The 22630-nt window shown below is 49.7% G+C and overlaps 1 protein-coding gene across 6 annotated transcripts in view; it reads left to right on the forward strand.

The window, feature by feature from the left end:
- DNAH2 (dynein axonemal heavy chain 2) overlaps positions 1-22630 on the forward strand; it is an 87097-nt gene that overhangs the window by 14282 nt on the left and 50185 nt on the right. For all 6 annotated transcript variants that reach the window (XR_011995912.1, XR_011995911.1, XR_011995913.1 and 3 more), the window contains exons 6-23: positions 242-352; positions 508-746; positions 1683-1874; positions 2501-2658; positions 3107-3194; positions 3534-3739; positions 4183-4312; positions 4578-4760; positions 5562-5776; positions 16207-16353; positions 17164-17320; positions 17775-18014; positions 18284-18472; positions 18673-18820; positions 19280-19472; positions 21258-21458; positions 21547-21703; positions 22067-22241. Coding sequence is in view for 3 of the 6 variants with exons in the window: in XM_026005413.2 (XP_025861198.2) it covers positions 242-352; positions 508-746; positions 1683-1874; positions 2501-2658; positions 3107-3194; positions 3534-3739; positions 4183-4312; positions 4578-4760; positions 5562-5776; positions 16207-16353; positions 17164-17320; positions 17775-18014; positions 18284-18472; positions 18673-18820; positions 19280-19472; positions 21258-21458; positions 21547-21703; positions 22067-22241 (3129 nt within the window). In the remaining 3 variants the exon portion in view is untranslated. The remainder of the gene's footprint in view (positions 1-241; positions 353-507; positions 747-1682; positions 1875-2500; positions 2659-3106; positions 3195-3533; positions 3740-4182; positions 4313-4577; positions 4761-5561; positions 5777-16206; positions 16354-17163; positions 17321-17774; positions 18015-18283; positions 18473-18672; positions 18821-19279; positions 19473-21257; positions 21459-21546; positions 21704-22066; positions 22242-22630) is intronic.

Genomic DNA, 22630 nt, shown 5'->3' on the forward strand with positions numbered 1-22630 from the left:
CTGAGTACAGCCTGGCATGGAATGGGTACCTTTATGTGGAGCATATCAGGGCACAGAACTTGCCTTCCAATACAGATACAGTTTTCTGCTGTGGAAGGTTGCCCAGACCAGACAATGAGTCATAGTTTCTTTTGCCTGTTCTCCTGAAATCCACCATACTAGATCATCAGTCATGATTGGAACCAGGGTGGCACAAACTCTCCCCCTTCTGTGAACTTCCATGGTCTGTTCTTTTCCTCAGATACTCGGTATAAACTGGAGGGTCACACCGTTCTCTACATTCCTGCAGAGGCCATGAACATGGCACCCGAGGTGGTGGTTAGGGACAAAGAGCTGGTACAGCGGCTGGAGAGTGAGTGGCTGGTGTTGCCAGTGTGTTGGGGGAGAGGGGAGGGCTAGATGCTGAGAAAAGAGCTGAGTTAAGAGGGCTACATAGGTGACAGAGGAAAGGATACAACCGGGAAGCAGCATAAAGAAGTGTAAGAGGTTTTGTACTCTCCCCTGCAGCCTCCATGATACACTGGACCCGGCAGATAAAGGAGGTGCTCAGTGCCCAGGAGTCTGTGGAGACAGGAGAAAATTTAGGTCCTTTGGAGGAGATTGAGTTCTGGCACAATCGATGCATGGACTTGTCTGGCATCAGTAAACAGCTGGTGAAGCAGGGAGTGAAGCACATTGAATCCATCCTGCGCCTTGCCAAATCATCCTACTTGGCACCTTTTATGAAACTGGCCCAGCAGATCCAGGTTTGTGAGTGGACCAAAGGATGGAGGCTTAGCAGAGAATGGATGGTGGTTGGAACAGTAGTTAGTCAGGTGCTAATAAGAGGCCAGCATAATCCTCAACAGCAAAGATAGATCCTAATGTTTGGACTTGCACTTGGGGGAAGAGTACAAAAGTAGTAGAATACAGGGTCCCAAGGAGCTCATAGTTTCGTTAGGGAGACCTCAGTTCATCGACAAATACACATGGAGTCCAACCTCCATGAGCCCAACCTCTGCAGTCTAGCTCAGAAAACCAGGCTTACACAAAACAGGATCACCAGATGGCATGGGGTCAAAGAGGAACCTATAGGGTCCAACCAAGAGAATTGCCAAGATGAACACATAAAAAATAAATTTGGTGTAAAGTATGGCAAGCTGATTATGTTAACATTGGGATCACACAGAAGGCTGCAGTGACCTGTGGAGTTTAGACATGGAGGATTTTTCTCCTCCCAGGCAGGATTTTGAGCTAGATGGTAAGGAAACAGCTGCAGTGAGGTGGAGATGTCTAGAAGCCTGGTTGAGAACAGGGTGGCCAAAGGCATGGGGTGAAACCGGGGGTGGATGGGAGGGCTGTTCCATCAGCTGATCAATAGCTGATGCACCTACCTTGTGCCGGGTTCTGAATTCAGCTGGAGAAACTGGAGGAGTGGACACAAAGCCTGAGCTTGGGGACTCTCAGTCTAGTGGGGCGGGGGGTTGAGACTCGTCATAAGAAGAGACAGGACACTGGTTGGAACTAGCACAAGAATGAGAGCAGATAGGTGGGGTCCCCAGGGTCCGTGGAGGCCTGAGATGCTTGGTACTAGGTTTTGAGAGGGGCAGGTCAGGCCAGGCTTCCAGAGGGGTAAGCAGTGCTTGCTTTGAACCAGTTCTTTCCAATGGACAAGTCCATTGCCAGCATTTCTTCATTGCCAGGATGGCTCCCGTCAAGCACAATCCAACCTGACGTTTTTGTCAATCCTGAAGGAGCCCTACCAGGAATTGGCCTACATGCGGCCTAAGGACATCTCCAGTAAGCTCCCCAAGTTGATTAGTCTCATCCGCATCATCTGGGTCAACTCTCCCCACTACAACACTCGGGAGAGACTGACCTCTCTCTTCCGAAAGGTGCGTGTCTATGGGGCCGGGACAAAGGGCAGCTCTGATCTGCTGAAGGACGGGGAGGCGTTCAGGGGGACATATGTGCTGAAAGGCACTGAGGAGTGGCCTGGGGGGGTCAGGCAGGGCTCCTGGGCTTCTCTGCCTGCTTCTTCATCCCCCGGCGTGCTCTGTGCTCTGGGTTGGGGCCTGGGCCTGACAGCTTGCTTCCAGATAGAAGTAGCCAAGGTGGGAAGAGGGCCTTTGAGAAGGCAAGGCAGTAGAGCGCAGTGGCGGGGGGCAGGGGGGACAGACCCCAGGCTGAGCCATGCAGGAGGGGACGACCCCCTTCTGCTCATTTCCCAAGGTGGAAATTGCAGGGAGTGAGACGCAGATTTGGGAAGGAGAGCCAGCTTTTGAGGCACAGGGCCCGAATATCATCTGGGATGACCGAGGTGGGTCCCTGAGCTGAGCGCTCACTGGGAGGTGAGCTGAGCTGGGGACAGTATGGGTAGACCCTCACGGGGTTGCCGACAGCCGGCAGCGAAGGCCCGTGTCAGGTAGGTGCAGGGAGCCAGGTCAAGACTGGGAGGCTGACACCCGAGGCGGGGTCAGAGATTTGGGCTGTGACTGGAGGCCATCGGCCCCTTCTGCAGATGAGCAATGAGATCATCCGCTTGTGCTGCCATGCCATCTCCCTGGACCGCATCTTTGAGGGCCACGTCACTTCTAGCAAGGAGGAGCTCCAGGGCTGCATCGCCTGCTGTCAGGCCTGGAAAGATCATTACCTACGGGCTGTGCAGATGCATACCCAGTACGACGCGTGTCCCCCACCATCCCATCTGTTACCCCTGCCATTCCTAATGACTGTAGATGGGACTCCTCTCACTTGCACTTTTTAAAAGCCTACAGATCCCACTCTTCTCTCTGGATGCAGATCTTCTAGCCCCTGGACCCTGGTTCTCCTTAGTCTCATAACCTCTCTACCCTGATTCCAAGAATCCTTTCTGGTTTATTCTTCCACTCTTGGCCTGGAAGTCTGAAATTCCATCATGTATAAACCTTCTAGACCAGAGGTGCTTTATCTCCTCTCTGGTTCTTCTCATCTTGCCTTTCTTCCCTCGGCTCTTCAGGAGAACTGCCTCTTGGGGTCTCCTTCCCTAAGGCCCCCAAAACCCAGGACTCTGGATTCTAGCTTCCCACAGGCAGGTTGATATGTCGTGCCCCAACTTGTGATTTGGTCCATTTTTCTCTGAACACAGGTTCTCCAGTCGGGGCTGGGTGCTGGACCAGACCAGCATATTTGCCCAGGTGGATGCCTTTGTGCAGCGCTGCAAGGACCTCATTGAGGTGGGCAGACCGTCATGAGGGGTGGGGGGTGTCACAGCAGGCTCTAGACCCTGGCCAGGGGCTGGGAGAGAGGGGCAGAGGGTCAGCAGGGAGCTTCTCCACTGTAGCTCTTTCTGTGTGGCTGTGTGAGCCGCTGCCACCGTCCTGTTCTGTCAGACTGTCACCTGTTATCACAACCCTGGTATCTCATAGCTCATTCTGTGGCCAAAACTCACCTCAGCAGCACCCGGCACCTGGAGGGTCCTCCCCTGTCTTTAGACATTTTAAGCCAATCCTGAGAGCTCAGGACCCACCAGGTCAGAAAAGAGGGCAGGAGTCCTCACGCCGACTTGGTTTCAGGTATGTGACTGCCAGTACCATTTTGCTCGCTGGGAAGATGGCAAGCAAGCTCCCCTTCCTTGCTTCTTCGGCGCCCAGGGGCCCCAGATAACACGGAACTTGCTGGAGATTGAGGATATCTTTTATAAGAACCTGCAGATGCTGCGGGCTGTTCGCGGGGGCATCCTGGATGTCAAGAACACCTCCTGGCATGAAGACTACAACAGGTGTGAGGATCCCAGGTGGCTTAGTGCTGCAGGGGAGGGAGGCGTGGAGACCATGCAGGAGGAGTGGCCAGAGTCCAAAGGAGAGCCTGGAGGTGACAGATCCAGATGGGGAAAGTGGGAGAGAGTGCAGGGAAGGAGCCACTGCTCAGAGCCAGGGTCCCAGTTAGGCTCCGAGGGCTGGAGTCCCCATTCTGCCACAGATTGGGGGCGGCGGCGATTCTGGGCAAATTATTCCCCCAGTTAGAGCCTCTGTTTCTTCAACTAAAAAATAAAGCTAGTGATAGGACCCATCTCACTGTGCTGTCTTCAGGAGCAAGCGATTAATGCACATGATGCACTTTGTGGCTGGCACGGAGGGAGCTCTGGGTCCGGGGCACCCGGGATTCTTACTCAGGGGATGACCAAGGGTGTGCGCTTGTCTCCACGCTTCCTTAACGGTGCAGGTTTCGCACTGGAGTCAAGGACCTGGAGGTGATGACTCAGAACCTGATCACCTCCGCCTTTGAGTTAGTTCGAGATGTGGAGCAAGGAGTGCTGCTGCTGGACACCTTCCACAGGCTCGCCACGCGGGAGGTGCTCCCCCCTGCACCCCCCCCCCCCCCCCCCCCCGCCACTTCCCCTGCCTCCTCTGCCCTCTTCTTCCTCTTCTTCGGTGCTTCCTGTTTCCAACCCCCTTCCTGCTCTTTCCCAAGAGCCTCGTCGTCCTCCTGCTCCCCTTGCTTGCGGATCACTAGGGAGCAGGCCTCCTTCCATGGGGCCAGGATCGGGTGTAGCATGAGTCCCCGGAGGGAAGCCGCACCCGAGGCCATGTTGTCAGGTTCTTTCTCTCCTTCCTTAGGCTATCAAGCGAACCTACGACAAGAAGGCAGTGGATCTCTACATGCTGTTCAATAGCGAGCTGGCCCTGGTGAACCGTGAGGTGAACAAGAAATGGCCCTACCTGGAACCCTACATGGCCCAGTACTCTGGGCAGGCGCACTGGATGCGGATCCTGCGGCATCGCATCGACAGGGTCATGAATGTGAGCACCTGGCTGTCCCCAAAACTTGTTCTCAGAGAGCAGGTGGAGTTTGCAGGCTGAGCCACATGCTGGCAGGGTAGCCACCCCCCCTGTGCCCCCCGCTGTCCAGGGCGTTTCCCCAGGGACTTTCCATGATGGGAGACTAAGTGGGGCTCTGGGGAGTGGCAGGTGCCATTGGGTGAGGTGGCCCTGGCTTTGGATGCACAGCGGTGGCCAGTGTGGCTGGTGGCCTGGAGGTGTTTCCTGTCAAAGTAGGGAGGAGGAGGAGGAAGAGGGTCACCTCAGGGAAACCGGCCACCCGAAGAGGAATATAACCTCACAATCCAGAGACCTGGATGGGCCCTTAGGGCGCCTAGTCCTGGAAGAACCAGAAAGAAACAGGAATAACCCTCGAAAAGGCCTTTTGGGGAATGTAGATTAAGGCTACTGAGGAGCTGGCTATCATGTCATTGGCTCTGGGTAAGAATATGGTGTCTCCCTGAGCACTGAGCTAGGACCAAGGGTTCATACTGGTTTTCAACCTCGACCCGCTTAAATCCTCACCTCCTATAATTTACTTTCTTTGCCACCTTCTCTTGAGCCAAATCCCTGTGCCTCCCCTTTGTGCCACTGACGTCGTTTGTCTTGTGCCCTGTTCTCCTCCTCTCACTTTGCTGTGCAGCCCCTCCTGTCCCCAGAGTGGTCAGAGGAGGCCTCCCTGGTGAGCCACACAGCTCGTGGGTTGGGTGTGCAGTGTGGGAGACAGGACCATAGAGGTGGGGGGCACGTGGGCTCTGGCCACCCGTTGTCCCTCCCCTTCAGTGTCTTTCCAGCGCTCACTTCCTGCCCCACATTGGTACGGGAGAGGAGAGCGTGCATACCTATCAACAGATGGTTCAGGCCATCGATGAACTAGTTCGAAAAACCTTCCAAGACTGGACGTTAACGCTGGACAAGGACTGTATTCGGCGGCTGGACACACCACTGTTACGAATCAGCCAGGAGAAGGCAGGCATGCTGGACGTCAACTTTGATAAGTAGGAGACCCAGGCTGACTACTTTCCCTACTTTCCCTCTGCTTGCTCCTCCCTTCTCTTGTTTCCATGTTTCTTTCTTTCTTTCTTTCTTTCTTTCTTTCTTTCTTTCTTTCTTTCTTTCTTTTCTTTTCTTTTCTTTTCTTTTGTTTTTTTCTTTTCTTTCTTTTCTTTTCTTTTTTTCTTTTTTCTTTTCTTTCTTCTTTCTCTTTCTTGATTTTATTTATTTATTCATGAGACACAGAGAAGGAGGCAGAGACACAGGCAGAGGGAGAAGCAGGCTCCCTGCGGGACTCAATCCCAGGACCCTGGGGTCACAACCTGAGCCAAAGGCAGAGGCTCAACCACTGAGCCACCCAGATTCTCTTCCACGCTCCTTGTTTCGAGCTCTCTCTCAGGCTGTAACAGGTGTACCCACACTGCCTATGTTTGATTCTAGAGTGTATCTCCAGAGTAACAGCGGCAGAAAAAGCAGCCCCCAGGAACCCATTAACCCAGTGATGTAGGTGTCCTGCCACTAGATGGCCATGACGGCCCAGCTAAGGCATCCCGAGGACCTCCAGCCAAGGGGCGGGCCTCCCTGAGAACTGGTGGAGCTGGCGTTCTGGGCCAGTTGTGCTCTCTCCTGCTGCTTTACAGTTATGACCTTCTCAGGTGACAGTTATTTCAGATGTAATTAATTCACGTATTAAGTTACTCAAAATTGTGTAGCAAGTGCCTTCTACGTGCCAGGAGCTGAGCCCCTGCCCTCTGCCTCCCTGCAAGTGAACTGGAGGCCGTGCTTCCGTTCTGTGGAAGATGCAGAAGAGAAAAACAAGGAAGGAGCCATGTAAGACATCTGTCTGCAGAGATTGCAAACCTCCTTGTGACAGTTTTTTTCCTAATTGGAAGGAAATCACTTTCTACCTGATGGGTTTTGGCACCCCGTTGTCATTAGCTGTGCCCCGTAAGAGGAGCTGCTTCCCAGGCTTCTAGGCTGTTGCTCCTCACATGGGCTTCAACTCACAGGACGCCCTGATCTGTTGGGCACATGTTGGAGGGCTTTTGCTAGAGGAGACCTGGGTGGAGATGGAGCTGCCATGGGTGAGGTGACGCACCATGGGTGAGGAAGGAAGCAAAGGTGGAGAAGTAGTGCTGTGTGTCAGGGGAGGCAGAAGCATTCATGAAAGGGCCAGAGATGGAGCAGGTTGGAGATCTGCCTGTTGTGCCCAAGATTGCGAATCCGAGAAACCACCAGGGAGCCAACACTGATGCAAGCGCACGAGGGTTTGGGTTTATTAGCAAGCTCGAGCTTGGGTTCAAGTATACCCGACACAGCAGAGCAGGGACTTGGACCCCAAAGTGGGTTACAGCTGGGTTTTTTATAGGGTGGTCTAGGGGATTTTCAGAAGGGGTGGAGGAATTTCTCAAGTTCTGTTTACATTCTGATATGGGGCTTAAGGGCATTGAGCTCTGTTCTCATTCTAATATGGGACTTTCTACCACGGGTGTGGGCTCTGTTGTCTTTCTGATATGGGATTCCCTGCCAAGGACATTGAGGACATTCTGCAGTAAAGTTTAGCTCTTATTCACAGGGGCCTAAGATGGCTGTACTTGTGCTAATGCTAAACTTTAGGTGGAATGGCCTTAATTTTTCTTGGCCTCCACAGTGCCTTTGGCTAGAGAGGGGTATCAGAGAGTGGCTTTGGTAAGGCACAAGGGTTTTTGAGGTACAACTGAGCAGCAGCATATAAGACCGGCTTCATAAGTCAGCACTATGATTTTTTAAAGAAAGATTTTATTTATTCATGAGAGACGCAGAGAGAGAGGCAGAGACACAGGCAGAGGGAGAAGCACGGGAGCCCAATGTGGGACTCGATCCCAGGACCCCAGGGTCACAGCCTGAGCCAAAGGCAGATGCTCAACCACGGAGCCACTCAGCGGCCCCCAGCACTATGATTTTAAGAAGACAGAGACAAGGCCAGTATCACCCTGGCTGAGACATTTGCAAGCACACAACATGGTTGAATCTGCAAGACACACAGCTCTGTCAAGCTGGCTGCCTCCAAAGGCAATGTGCTAAGAGAGACAATGGACAGATGGATGGACAAGACAGTTGGACGTGATTGCATTGACACCAGGATGAACATGCACAGCCCCAACAGCAGTTGCTTTATTCTCCCCCAGAATCAGAGGATTGTGTTCAAATAACAGAAGCATATTAGCACTAATGATCCATATTTACATTTTAAGTATGAGAGAAGATAAAGGTTGAGCCAAAGGTCAAGAGGTGTCACAGGTTGACCACCCCCACATCCTCAGGGCAGAATCTGAACCCTGGAGCAGATCTGCTTTGCTCTGTGACCTCAGGCAAGCCACCGAATTCCTCTGAGCTGGAGTCTCCTTATCTACTCCAAAAATCCTTTTCTGAGGTCACGAGGCGAGATGGCATATGTGGAAGTCCTCACGCGGAGCAAACAACAATCAGCAAACATTACTTTCCCTTGAAAAGAATTGCCTCATAAAGCTTCTGTGAACACAGGACATTCAAAACAAACTTAGCAAGGTGATAGAATAGTATTTAGATTTTATTATTTTTTATAATAGTAGTTTTAATTTTTAAAAGTTTTAACCTTTTACAAGGGGTGACAGAAGGTACATGTTGCAAAATTCAAAAGAAAAAGAACAATCGGGCTTCACTGCTGTACCCCATGACTCAGTTTCTCTCTAAAGAGTCCGTGTCTGTCACTAGTTTGCTGCATAACATTCCAGCGACGAGAGTGTATAGTTACATAAATAGCCCTTTTGTATAAACAGTAGCATACTATATACACGGTTTTGTGCATCCACAGTTTTCAAAATGGTTTATTTTCCCATTGTAAAAGTGTTGACAAGTTTAGAAAATTTGCAAAATGCAAAAAAGTAGAAGAGAGAACAATTTCCTCAAAGACAACCACGCTTAATGATTTGGTCTTTTTCCCCCCACTCTCTTTTACCCCCTACTTCATACATTTGTTTTCTTTGATTTTTAAAATCTTTAGTGGGTATTTTAAAAAAGATTTTATTTATTTATTCATGAGAGACACAGAGAGGCAGAGACACAGGCAGAGAGAGAAGCAGGCTCCCTGTGGGGAGCCCGATGTGGGACTTGATCCTGGATCCTGGGATCATGACCTGAGCTGAAGGCTCAACCCCTGAGCCACCCAGGTGTCCTGTGGATATTTTTAAGTTATAAAAATAGTATATGCTCACTGTAAAAGAAAAATTGATATAGAAGTACATACAGGAAACAGTGAAAATCCAGTACCCAGCCCTGTCCTCTAGAGGTAATCTTGATCACCAGGTGATAAAAAATATGCACTCTACACAAAATAGAATCACATTATAAACAGGGTTTTCGCAACTTGCTTTTTAAAGGGTTAATGGTATGTGTTGGGTTTGTGTGTGGGTTTCCATTCTGTATGTAGAGAAGTATGTAGTTATTTTCTGGGGGTGTATAGCATCCTATAATTTGGGTGTACTGTGACTTAATCAGCTCAGGATTGATGGACTTATAAGTTGTGTGATTTCTGTAAGGCTTCTGAATATTCTGTACCAGAGGGCTTCGGGTGGGCTCTCTACAGCTTATTCCCATCCCTCCCCAGTGGTGCATTTACCTGGTGCCCGAGCACAGTGTCCATCTGAGTCAGAGAAGCTTAGGAGAAAACTTTCCTGTCTGCTGTGATCATCTCCTGTCGAGGAACACATTAGGTATTTATGGAAAGTACTGTTTGCATAATCTTTATAGTAGAGCCTAACAAGGCAACTTTGGGCCAAATATTTATGGCCTGGGTTTAACTGAAACCCAAATAATGGCGAGACGCTTCTTCCAGAGACAAGTGTTTCTGTCCCTTGGTGGTTGTTTACTAGAGGGATCTGTTATAAGCTGCTTTACATTTTTGTGGTTTTAAGATAAAACTGCCTCAAACCCAGTAAATTATGTATGGTAAAAACAAACAAACAAAAAAAAAACCCCAAAACCAAAACAAACCCATGATCCCAGGGAAGGACTTTGGAGAGTCTGGGTTCATCAGACTGGTAAAGAAATCCAAGACCCAATCAGCTCTTCCAAACTATCTCACCTCTCCAAGGAGGTGCAGATGACTTTATCAGGCTGACTCTTCTGTATTCAGGTCTAGATAAGATCTTGAAATAAGCCTACTTTTCAAGTGTCCTGACTGCACTCAGAATTACACGACTGTCTCTGAGTTCTGGGAGCCTTCCAGGCCCTAATAGAACCTCTTTTATCTCACAAGGGGTTTTCTTATCCACCTTATATCCCACATACTTGAACTCTGAAGTCCAAACTGGCTTTTACCACGTTTTTACGGCCAGAGCAACTTTCCAGATTGGACTTAACTCAAATATGTTCCAGATGTTGTCTCTGCCCTGGCTGAGAAGAGGGGTGTTATCCCTATGTACGCAGCAGGCCCTTCTGTGCAGTGCAGGTGCCCCAGAGCAGGAGAGGGGACACGGGAATGTGTGTTGGCTTTCTGTGTGTAGGGCTTTCGCTTCTTCCTTTCTTCCCCATCACATAGGGCTTTCTCTATGGGGTCACTTCTTTCTGGGCTGTCAACACTGACCTCAGCTTGTTTCACTCTCTTGCCTCTACTGCCTGACCACTGCTCTGAGGATCAATTATGAAATATCTTACAGAAATCATTCCCCAGGCGGATTTTTTTTTTCAAAGACATTTTATTCGTTGGGGCACTTGGATGGCTCAGTCGGTTGGGCATGTGACTCTTGATTTCAGCTCAGGTCATGATCTCAGGGTCGTGAGATGGAGCCCTGTGTCAATGTCCGCGCTCACTCTCTCTCTGTGTCAAATAAATAAATAAATGAACCTTTTTAAAAAAGAAATTTTATTTATCGATAAAATAAAATTTGCATTCTGGAAATTAACTGACACGCTTCTGGCAAAGACTGAGCATCCCTGTGGGATGCGTTCCTCCTAGGGTTCCAGCTCAACATCAAGACGGTATCCTCCAAGTTCCTCCCATCGACTGATGCATTACAATTTGACAATATGCCTTAAAGTTTTTTTGAAAATCTTGTCAGGATGACATTTTGATGTGGTGTTGGGTAGCGCACACACGCAAGTTTGAAGAACGCAGGAGGATATGTTCATGTGGCCAGAAGCGTTCCCATATGTACTCAGACCCCTCTGTCCTTCCAGTGTAGCTATAATGCAAGTTTGGGGCAGGTCACTGTTTAGCTTAACATGACTCTGTTAGTCCCATTTACTGCCGCGCAGAGGAATTTTGTTATAAGTCTTCCCTCGCTTGTCTGATCTTTGCCCTTTTCAGAATTGACAATCGCCTTACTATTTTTGTGAGCACATTGTTTGCTATTGTTAATTCTCCCAGAGTGGTAATTTTTTCCTCACTCTCTGACTGGTAAGGGAGGTCATGATTTTCATATTTTTCTTTGAGCTACCCCTGCTAGAACTCCCTTTCCTCCTGCATCGGTGCAGTTGGTTGGTTTTGAGGCCTGCTATATCAGGGTATCAGCCTGGAGCTTCCCTGCTGAGCCTCTTCTCTCCTCGAATTTCCTGTTTCCTTTGTCTTCCTCTTTCTTGGTTTATGCCCTCGTTTTGGCGGAGTGCACTCTTTAGTAGCTTTCTGGGAAATGGTGCATGGGAGGCAAATTTTTTGTGTTTTTATGTGATTGACCACAATTTTTTCTCCCCTCCCCTTATTGGACATTTGGCTGTATTTGGAATCCTAGATTGAAAGTAACTTTCCTTTGTTTTGACCTCTCTCTTTTATCTCTTTTATTCTGGAGATTTCCCTTAAATGCCTGGTGATCTACTGTTTGTTCACATGTGAGAGAGGCCTATTCACTTGAAATATAACCCTCTGCAAAACTTCAAATGTGATATTCTTTTTTTAAAAAATTTATTTATTCATGAGAGACACAGAGAGAGGCAGAGACACAGGCACAGGGAGAAGCAGGCTCCCTGCAAGGAGCCTGATGTGGACCCTGGGATCACACCCTGAGCCAAAAGCAGACACTCAACCACTGAGCCACCTAGGCATCCCATGATAATATTTCTTATATTATTATTTCAGTCCTTACCTGTAGAGAAGACACAAAATATTCTGGAATTTTTACCTCATGTGCTTCCAAGTGGCGTTTCAGTAATATTCAGAACCCAGAGTTTCATGAGAGCATCTCCAGGTTGTGGGGCTTTTGATTGTCTGTGATTTAAAAATGCAATTTCCTTTAAAAGAGAGAGAGAGAGAGAAAGAGAGAGAGAGGGAGAGAAACCACACAGATTTTACAAATCACGTGATTTTTATTCAAGCTTTTTTTTTTAAAGAATTGAAGCATTTTTAATTTTGAAAATATTCTATATTTTCTTCTGGCGTTTTATGATTTTATTCTTTACATGTAGATGTTTGATCCATGTGAAACTTATTTTGGTGTAGGGAGAGAACTGCACATGTGACTGGGTTGTTGTGTTTCTTAATCCCCAGATGGCTAGCCAGTTGACCCGATCTCATTTATATAACATAACAAATTCCCATCGAGAGTTGTGTCTATTTCAGGAATCACTTTTCTGTGCTGGTATGTCTGTCTGTTCATATGAAGGGACCAAACTGCTTTAATTATTGACCTCATTCCTCTCCATTTGCAGAGTTTTTGGGGATTTTTTAATATTTATTTCCCATAAGAACTTTAGAATCAATCTGTTTAGTTCCAAAAATAGTTCCGTTCCTATTTTTATAAGAACAAGGATTGGGTTAAATTTATAGGTTAACTTAAGAAGAATGAACATGTTTAAGGTTTGAATCTTTCTACCCAAGAATAGCATTTTTTCTTTCAATGTATTTAAATCCATATAAAATGTCTATAAATAATTTTTCCATATAAATTGACTAATTGACAAGAGATATCATAATATATATAAATTTGCATAAAAATGTTATATATAAGGAATTCTTGTTAATTGGTTAATTTTTGTATTTTATTTTTATTGTTTTAATTGTCATGGGTCTCTTTTCCTCCATGATAATGTTTAACTGGTTATGGTTTTTATATTGAAAACTTTGATTTTGGTACACCTGAGCGTCCATTGCCATTTAGCACCACGCCTGAGCTACAGGTGCCTTGGAAGTAGAATTTCTGTACTTTGCTTGACTCTAAAACTTGAAGGAGTTGGTAGTCAGTTGGATGCTGGAAGGTGAGGCTGAGGGAAGACACTTGGCTCTGGTTTAGGGTGTGGGACAGGGCTATTCACAGAGACAGGAGCTCCCTGCATGCATCTGCTCTGCAGATGATGAGTTTGTTTCTGGACACATGGGAGGTGCTTGTAGGCCAAGGTGGGGAGACATCTAGAAGGCAGTTGGGCATACAAGTCTAGAGCTCACGTTAAGCCAAGTAGATCTGGGGGGGTCAGCAGCTTCTAGAAGGCAGCTGAAGCCATGGGCATGGACAAGATCACCCAGGGAAAGTGCTGGATGTGAAGAACATCCAGGAGCCTGCATTGAAGGGAAGTGCAGGGCAAGCAGATTCTTCCCCGGGATCTCCAGGGCCTAGCTGGGTGGGATTTCCAAGGGATTCTAGAGACAGAAGTATTCTTGTACTGAAAGGCAGGGCAGAGCACAAGAGCATGTCCGAGGAAGGCAAGGCAGGGTGGAGTCCAGCACGAGGTTAAGGCCTGTGGAGAGAGGAGGGAGGCCCAGGCCCGAGGAGGCCTGTGGGGTTTGGGGACAAGGTGTCCTGGAGAGACTTGACAAAGTCAGTTGTGCAGGCGAAGGGGGCAGCTTTCGGGACAGAGGAGCTCGTGAGGACAATTCTGTATGGAAAGTGCACAGTAAAGGGGAGTGTGGAAACGCCTGGGTGGCTCAGTAGTTGAGCATCTGCCTTCAGCTCAGGTTGCAATCCCGGGGTTCTGAGATGGAGTCCTGCATTGGGTTTCCTGTGAGGAGCCTGCTTCTCCCTCTGCCTGTGTCTCTGCCTCTCTCTGTGTGTCTCTCATGAATAAATAAATAAAATCTTTAAAGAAGGGGGGGGGGATGCAAGGTAAGGTACCTGCAGGGGAGATATGTTGTCCAGGGTGGGGGGGCCGTTTTTGGTTTGTTTTTTTCAAGATGGTAGAAACTTGGCCTTCCTTGACTGTTGATGGGATGGAACTGGCAGGTTGAAGAGAGTGGGAGGGGATGCTGTCTGAAGAAGCAGGAGGAAACTGTGTTGGGACATGGAGCCCAGGAAGAGGCCTTGGTCTTAGGTGGGAGGAGGGGCTCTTCTGCCCTAAACAGGTGAAGCCTTGGTGTGACACACCAAGCCCACAAACATGGGCTTCTGGGTTTTATAGCCTGAAGTACATGGAGTCTCCTGGTGGATTCTGTGTCTGTGATGTAGGAGGTGAGCTTTCTGCAGAGATGGGGCAGGACAGGCCTGAGAGCGTGGGGAGGTGCTGCTGGCAATTGCCAAGAGAACAGGAGGGAGGACAGGGTGGGGAGCCCCACACAGGACCCTGGGGGGATGACAGCAGATTTAGCCTGGGTCGGGGTTCCGCCAGGTGGCTTACACTAAAGAACAAGTGAGGAGTGGCAGGAGGGCCAGGAACGTAACAGATGTCAGGGTCTGTGCAGGAGGAGGCAGCGATGGGAGGGGACACACAGGCTGGAAGGGAGCCCGTGGTCAGTGGTCTGAAGATCTTGTGAGGTCAAGGAACTGGTCCTTTGGGAGAGCAAGTGCTGGAAGCGAGGAGGAAGCTGGGCTCAGGCGGGGAGGGGTGTCTGAGGGCTGATCTCTGAGGTGGAGGATGCAGGACACGGGAGTGACAGCCTGACAGCCGGGAGGGAAGGGCCAGAACTCCCTGGGTAGGATAGCCATGTGTGCAATGCAGATTTCTCTGGGATTGCATTTAACAAAGGAACAAGAAACAGCTGAAAGTGATTTTAATCCTCAATCCAGTATTGCCCCAAATATTCTCATTCCAACATATAATTAATATAAATATAAACATTATTATTTTTAAAAGATTTTATTTATTCATGAGAGACACAGAGAGAAAAGCAGGTTCCCTGCAGGGAGCCCAATGCGGGACTCAATCCAGCACCCCAGGAATCACACCCTGAACCAAAAGGCAGTTGCTCAACCACTGAGCCACCCAGATGCCCTACTAGAAACATTATTAATGGAGGGTTTTCTATTCCTTTATTCAGAAGAGTCCTCTCTGCCTTCCATCTCTGTGTCTTTTTCTCTACTTTCCAAGAGATTTCTGTTGATTTCATTGTTAATGGGTTTGTTGGTTTGTTAACATCCTGTTATCCTCTTGAACCTCCGAGAGCTCCGGGTGTTCCCTTCTATAGCATCTGGGGTTTGGGTCACGGATGCTCTTTTGTCTCTTTTCTCTCTCTCAGGATATTCACAGTTTTTTTTTTTTAAGTTTTTTTTCTTTGTGTGGGACGGCTCTTATCCTTCTGCGTGGCCCTTGTCCCCTTGTCTCTCCTCATAGTTTCTTTGCTTCTGTTTGTTTGCTTTGGCTTCCACCTTCCTCTGCTGGGAAGGACAGAGCCCAGTGTTTTGTGATCCTTGGTTGTCCATCTTCAAGGGCAGGGAGCTGGAGAGTGGTTGGGAGCTCTCCTGAGCAGGTCGTGGGGTTTATCACCTGTGAGCTTCACTGCAGGCTTATCCGGTGGGCTGTCTTGAGGGGACTCCTGAGGTCACCATCCTTGGGACTCACCTCTAGCTGGGCCAGAGGTCACAGAAAACCGTCTTCCAGACTTCTTTCTGGACACTGGTCGGAGCTGCCCGAGTGCCCATTGCTGGGTGGGAAAGAAGGCCGGTGGTCTTAACATTCAGTGTGCACATGGGCCCGTCACGCCCCCTCCTCTCACTACTACCTCTTCCTTCCACTGGACTTGGGGTCCCCAGTCCAAGACCCTCTGTCTGCCTGTCTCTGCAAAGCATCTCCAGACAAGAAGACTTCCATCTAATGCTGGGATGAGGAGGCCACTTGCTTAACTGTGCAGAATAATGGGGGTGGGGGGGCAGGGGACAGGTGGGGAACCATTTCCACAACCTTGGTGTTGCGGTCCCACCTCCCCCTCCTGAGACACTTGGAGACACCACCCTGGGCATGAATGGAGTGGCCTCTCTGTCTCCATGGCCGGCTGAGGATGCTGGTTCTGTTCCTTAGCCATTGGCCTCTCAGCTTCCAATCTGCCTGGAAGGGAGCTTATGCCCTAAACACACCAGAACCCCCTTTCCTCTTGTAATGGTTTGGGAAGGGCAGCAAAGGTCAGTGAGTCCAGCCAGCCTTCTTTTACCTGGAGGCGTTGCTTCATTTCCTACGTCTAACCCTCTCTGTGCCTCCCTGGCCCACTGCCCTGGTGCCCCTACTGGCTCCTGTCCAGGCCCCAGAGCATTTTCCAGAGTTGCCTGGCTCTTTTTTCCCTGAGGTCCCTGCTGATTCTCTTTGTGGAGATTGACTACTGGGAACGGCTGCTCTTTGAGACGCCCCATTACGTGATGAACGTAGCCGAGCGTGCAGAGGACCTGCGCATTCTTCGGGAAAACCTGTTACTGGTGGCTCGAGACTACAATCGGTAAGGCTGCAGTCCTCAGTGGGCCTTCTGCGTGTGTTCTGGGCCTCGTCTGCGTCTTATCTGTCCTGTGATGTCATCTATCTCCTGTGGGATCTATCATTTACTTTTTACCATCTCAAGAAAATTCTTTCTCCTACTCTCTCATGTGGCCCTGTGATTATTCCTGTCCCTTGCACTTTGGTCTTCTAGCTTCAGGGTAGAGGGCAAAACAACCCAAACCAGGTCCTCTCCAACCTCACAGGGCACTGGGACCATGTGTACTGTGGGCCCGGGTCACTTCTAGGAGTGAAGGGGGGTGCATTAAGATTGTGGGCACGAGATAACATCCGCTTCATTGAACCGAGGCCACACAGGGACCCCTTCTCTTAGTACCCTTGATACTTCTCTCTGGAGTGAGGCTTTGCTCTGGGTTGAGTGCCTTTCTCAGCCCCATTAAGGTCCAAGTGGGTGGAGCAAGGAGTGGAGAAAACATCCTTATTTGGGTGTCCAGAACCGCCCTGTCCAGCATAGCAGCCACTGGTTGCACATGGCTATTTCTATTTTAATTAATTACTTGGAATTCAAGAAAACTTAAAAATTGAGTCCCTCATTGGCACAGGCCACGTTTCAAGTGCTCCACAGCCACACACAGTTAGTGGTGACTATGTGTGGGCAGCACAAATTGTAGAGTGTTTCCACTACCACCAGAAGTTTTCTTGGAAAGCACAGTTCAGTCTTGTGAGCTTCCAGAGTTCTCCACCAGGTCTCCTGTTGTGGAGGAGAGGCCTGCAGAGCTTGTCCCGCCAGCTGCTGGTCTCCTCTCATGCACAGGATCATTGCCATGCTGTCCCCAGACGAGCAGGCCCTCTTCAAAGAACGCATCCGGTTCCTGGATAAGAAGATCCACCCTGGACTCAAGAAACTGCATTGGGCCCTGAAGGGGGCCAGTGCCTTCTTCATCACAGAATGCCGTATACACGCCAGCAAGGTGGGTCACAATCATGGGCCTCTGGAGGTTGGCGGGGCTCACCCAAAGGCCACTGCATGGATAATCAGTAGCTGAGTCTTGGCTAGTGCTGGAGAGACCAGGGGGTGGTGGGAAAGAAGCCAACTGTGCTTATGGAAGACTTTTATTTATTTTTATTTTTAAGATCTTATTTATATATTTGAGAGGTGCTCATGCTCAAGTGTACATGAGCGGGAGGAGGGGCAGAGGGAGGAGAAGACTCCCCGCTGAGCAGGGAGCCCAACACATGATCATGACTCAAGCTGAAGGTAGATGCTCCACCAACTAAGACACTCAGGTGCCCCAGGACTTCTATTTTTATTTCTAATCTCAGCAAGTCTAGTGATAGGACAGGTGGGAGGCTAGAACTAGGCCCAGAGGGTTCCTTCCCAAACTGAGCACCCCTCCCACACCCATGTGTGTGGTCTGCCTCTAGGTGCAGGCCATTGTGAACGAGTTCAAGGCCTCCACTCTGACCATTGGCTGGCGAGCCCAAGAGATATCCGAGACGCTGTTGGTGCACATCAGCGACAAGCGGGTGTACAGAGACCTGGAATTTGAAGAGGACCAGCAGGAGCACCGGACAGCTGTGCAGCAGAAATTGATGAGCCTGCACCAGGATGTGGTGGCCATCATGACCAACTCCTACGAAGTCTTCAAGAATGATGGCTCTGAGGTGGGGGGTCCTGGTGTCAAGGCTTTGGGGCTGGGTGAGGTCCCTGGTGCCATCAGAACTTTCTCTCGGTTCTTCCCTCCTACTTTTGGTGGGTGCTTCTCAGATGCCCAGCTCTACTTTTGGGTGCACCCAGCCTTCAGTTTTGCAGACCTTCTTCCTTTGGGACTCAGAATCCTACCTTTGTCTTTAGCTCGTTTCCTTCCCCTCTTGCTGGTTCCTATTCCCCAGGACCTGCCCCATCTCCCCTGAGGGTTTCCCTCTCCACCCAGATTCAGCAGCAGTGGATGCTGTACACAATCCGGCTGGACCACATGATGGAGGATGCCCTGCGCCTGAATGTGAAGTGGTCGCTACTAGAACTGTCCAAGGCCATCAATGGGGATGGAAAGACCACACCCAACCCACTCTTCCAAGTCCTGGTCATTTTGCAGAATGACACACAGGGAGGTGTGGCACAGGTGAGGACCTTTACTCCTCATGTTCCAAAACTCTCAGACTCTGTTTTCAGTTTCCCTCAACCCTTAACCTCAGCCCTTAGCTGTGACTTCATCTTATGGCCCCTCCAGGGCTGGTTCTGAGGTGTTCAACTTTACCAGCCCTGAGGCTGGTCTCTTCCAGCCAGGCTAAGGCTCTCTCCCCTGTGTCCCCTGCCCCCCAGGTGGAATTCTCACCAACTCTGCAGACTCTGGCAGGTGTAGTCAATGACATTGGCCACCACCTCTTCTCCACCATCTCTGTCTTCCGCCACCTCCCAGAAATTCTCATCAAGCGCAAGTTTCATCGTGACCCCATCCATGTAATCGTGGGTGAGTGGGCGGTGGGGAGGGCACTGGGTGCAGGGGCATCAGAGACTTAAGGATGGGCAGAGCCAGGAGGAGAGGCCAGGGAAGATGCTGGGACACATGATGTTTCCAGACACATGATGCTGGGAAGGCCAGGTTTGGGGCCAGATCAGGGACCAGACTGGGGAAGGGAGCAAGGGTGGCAGTCAGAGTGGAGAGTAGGAGACTAATGCTCAAGGACTTTGGGATTAGGGTGGGAGATTAGGAAGGATGAGTTTGGGACTGGGGCAGGATAGGAGGTACGCATCTGAATCCTAGGCTGGAGTCCTATTTTTACTTTCCACCTCTCCCTCTGTTCATTAATGTTCATGTTTGAGCCAAATTTCTTTTGGGAGGTGGTGAGGAGGGTCCGGTGGCCAACACAGAGGCTGGAGCTTGGGTTGGGCTGTAAGTGAGTGAGAAACATTTTGCTGGTTCTTGAAGAGCGAGATGAGGACATCAAGAAGATCCAGGCCCAGATCAGCAGTGGCATGACCAACAACGCAAGCCTACTACAGAATTACCTCAAGACCTGGGATTTGTATCGGGAGATCTGGGAGATCAACAAGGATTCTTTTATTCGCCGCTATCAGCGTCTCAACCCCCCTGTCTCTTCTTTTGATGCTGACATTGCCCGGTAAGGAGTCATGGTGGCTGTGAAGCTCTGTCTCTGTGAAGCATAGAATCCTGGGAGGAGGTCCAGGCCTACAAACCCTGGAAGCTCTCCCTGGGGTAGGGAGAGCTGTAGAAAATTTGTGTCCTCAACTATGGGAGAAGATCAGGAACTAGAGCATTGGACCTTTGTTTTTTTTGTTGTTGTTTTGTTTTGTTTTTGTTTTTTGTAAAGATTTTATTTATTCATGAGAGACACACAGAGAGAGGCAGAAGGAGAAGCAGGCTCCAGGACTCCAGGATCACGACCTAAGCCAAAGGCAGACGCTCAACCACTGAGCCACCCAGGCACTCCAGGACCTTTATTTCTCATGGGGTGGGGACCGCATAAGAGCTGGACAAAATTTAGGGGAAAAGCCTTTGTGTGTGTGTTTGTGTGTGTGTGTGTGTGTGTGTGTGTGTGCGTGGAGGGGTCACCTACAGGGTCCTGGTGGGAAAGAAGAAACATAAAGTTTTGAAGGGTGAGAAGCGAGCACCTCCATTTTAAGAAGGCAGATTAGAGTTTCATCGAAGATCATTCCTGAGTCTTGCTCTGAGCTCCCATCTCTCTGTCCTCTCTTTATTCACTCAGTAAACCCCACTGTGTCATGAATGGGAAGTGAGGAATAAAGAAATGAACAGGATTTTCTTTTAAGGGATATAGCCCAGGAGGGAAGGTGAAGGTGTCCCTGAGAGAGCAACAGCAGTGGTGTCCTGAAGATGCTTGAGATCCCAGCCCTACCCCTCATGGGCTGCGGCACCACAGCCAGGTTACTCTGCTCTCTGGGCCTCAGATTCCTGGGGAGCAGATATGACCCTTCCTACCTTTCAAGGTTGTGAGGTCATGAAATCTATGTGAAAGCACTTTGCAAACTCTAAAGCACTGTCAGTTGTACTCATTATTCAAGTGGCAGTGTGATGAGGACTGTAATTAAGGTGTACAGAGCATCAGCACAGGTCAGTGGAAGGACAGACCACTCCAGCCAGGACATTAGGAGAGGCTACTTGGAGGGAATGGCTGGGGCTGGGCTTTATGGAGTGGGTAGGATTCCCACAGGCAGAAATGGGCAGTGGGAGGGCATTTCAGGTAGAGAACATGGTGTGAGAGAGGCATGAAGGTGATAACATGTGCATATGCTCACCGAGCAGTGAGTGTTCTAGAACACAGGGGCAGGAAAGGAATGGCGCCCAGGGATTTATGTAGAGTAGACAATGTAATTCTCTTGACAGCCTCATGACATGGGTTCTTTTATTATCACCATGTGATAATAAGAAATAAGAAAGTGGGGGGATGCCTGGGTGACTCAGCAGTTGAGAATTTGCCTTTGGCTCAGGGTGTGATCCCAGGTTCGGTGATTGGGTCCTGCATCGGGCTTCCTGCAGGGAGCCTACTTCTCCCTCTGCCTGTGTCTCTGCCTCTATCTGTATCTCTCATGAATAAATAAATAAATTCTTAAAAAACAAGAAAGTGGGGCCCAGACAGTTTCAATAACCCATCTGAGGTCATGGAGTTAGGGAGCAGCACTGGGTACTCAACTCAGATCCTCAAGCCTTGAATGCCAGAGTCTGACTGCTGCCTAGTAGGTAGGGGTTGGGAAAATGATACGATCCCAGCCATATGGCTGGAGTGGATTGAAATGGGAGACCCAAGGAGCACCCTTCATGGGTGTAGGGGTAGGAAGCCAGCACTTGAACTGGCAACAGGGCAGTAGGCTTGTCTGCTAAAAAAAAACAACAACAACCCACCCTCATGGGGACATGGCCCTTGCAGCTACACCGAGGTTGCCAATAATGTGCAGAAGGAGGAGACGGTCCTCAACATTCAGTTTGTGCTGCTGGACTGCTCACACCTCAAGTTCTCACTGGTGCAGCACTGCAATGAGTGGCAGAACAAGTTCACGACTCTGCTCAAGGAGATGGCAGCCCGGCGCCTCCTGGAGCTTCACACCTACCTGCGGGACAATGCAGAGAAGTATGGGCTCTGGCACAGGGCGGCAGGAGTGCGGGAGGGCAGGCCTGGTCCCTTCTGCTCACCAACATTCTCTTTGGCCTGACTTCAGAATCAGCCATCCCCCACAGACGCTGGAGGAACTAGGGGTCAGCCTGCAACTCATGGAAACCCTGCAGCATGACCTGCCCAACCTGGAGGCCCAGATCCCCCCCATACACGAGCAATTCACCATTCTTGAGAAGTACGAGGTGCTAGTTCAGGAAAACGTGAGTTCCCATGGCAGACGGTCTGCTGGAGTTGGGCTCATACCAGCCGTGGATTGGGAGAAAGAGTGAACCCCCACGTAGCAGGCCCTGTGCCACCAGGAGGGGCAGCAGAGAAGTGATCTGGGCAGAAGTTGTGAGATTCCAAGGCCTCTGAGAGAGCCAAAGACCTCAAATGATATTTTGGGTCAGGTGATGGGTTCCTCTTTGTCCCAGAAGCCGTGGCTTCATGTCTTTGGGCCTCACTGCATGTAGAACATGGTCACAGACTCTGGTCCACAGGGTCAGAAAAGAAGCCTTAAGAGCATAGGTGAGGAGGACAGACCTCCTGCTCATGGCTCATCATCCCCTCCTTCATGTCCTCAGGTCCTGGAGATGCTGGACAGTCTCAATGGGGAGTGGGTCATATTCCAACAAATCCTGCTGGACAGTGAGCAAATGCTGAAGAAACACAAGGATAAATTCAAGACAGGCCTCATCCACTCAGCTGACGATTTTAAGAAGAAAGCACATAATCTTTTGGAAGACTTTGAATCCAAAGGTACTTTGTTCTTGACCCCTCCCTCTTTACTGCTGTTTTGACCCAATCTTTCAAAGCCTCATTCTCTGGGAGATAAGGACAAGGATGAGCAGAGGAAGGCGGCTGCTGGGGAGGGTTAGAGGGCTGGCACTGCTGTCAGCGACACACTGCCCAGTATTTCTTTTCCATGTTTTCTTTTCCATGGCCCACCATCTCTGATTCTCAAGTCACAATTAGGAGTTTTTCCTAAGGCTAATCATTGTTCTTTCAATGCATTCCCTCGTTTTCCTGCCCACCTCTGTTGTGCAAGGCAAGAAGGGAGATTTACCCACAAAGAGTCAGGAGAGCCATGATGATCCCCCAAAAGGACAATGGCCTTAAGCAGGAACCTGAGCTTCACCTTGAATTTC

The sequence above is a fragment of the Vulpes vulpes genome, chromosome 12, assembly GCF_048418805.1.
Source record: "Vulpes vulpes isolate BD-2025 chromosome 12, VulVul3, whole genome shotgun sequence".
Lineage (NCBI taxonomy): Eukaryota > Metazoa > Chordata > Mammalia > Carnivora > Canidae > Vulpes > Vulpes vulpes.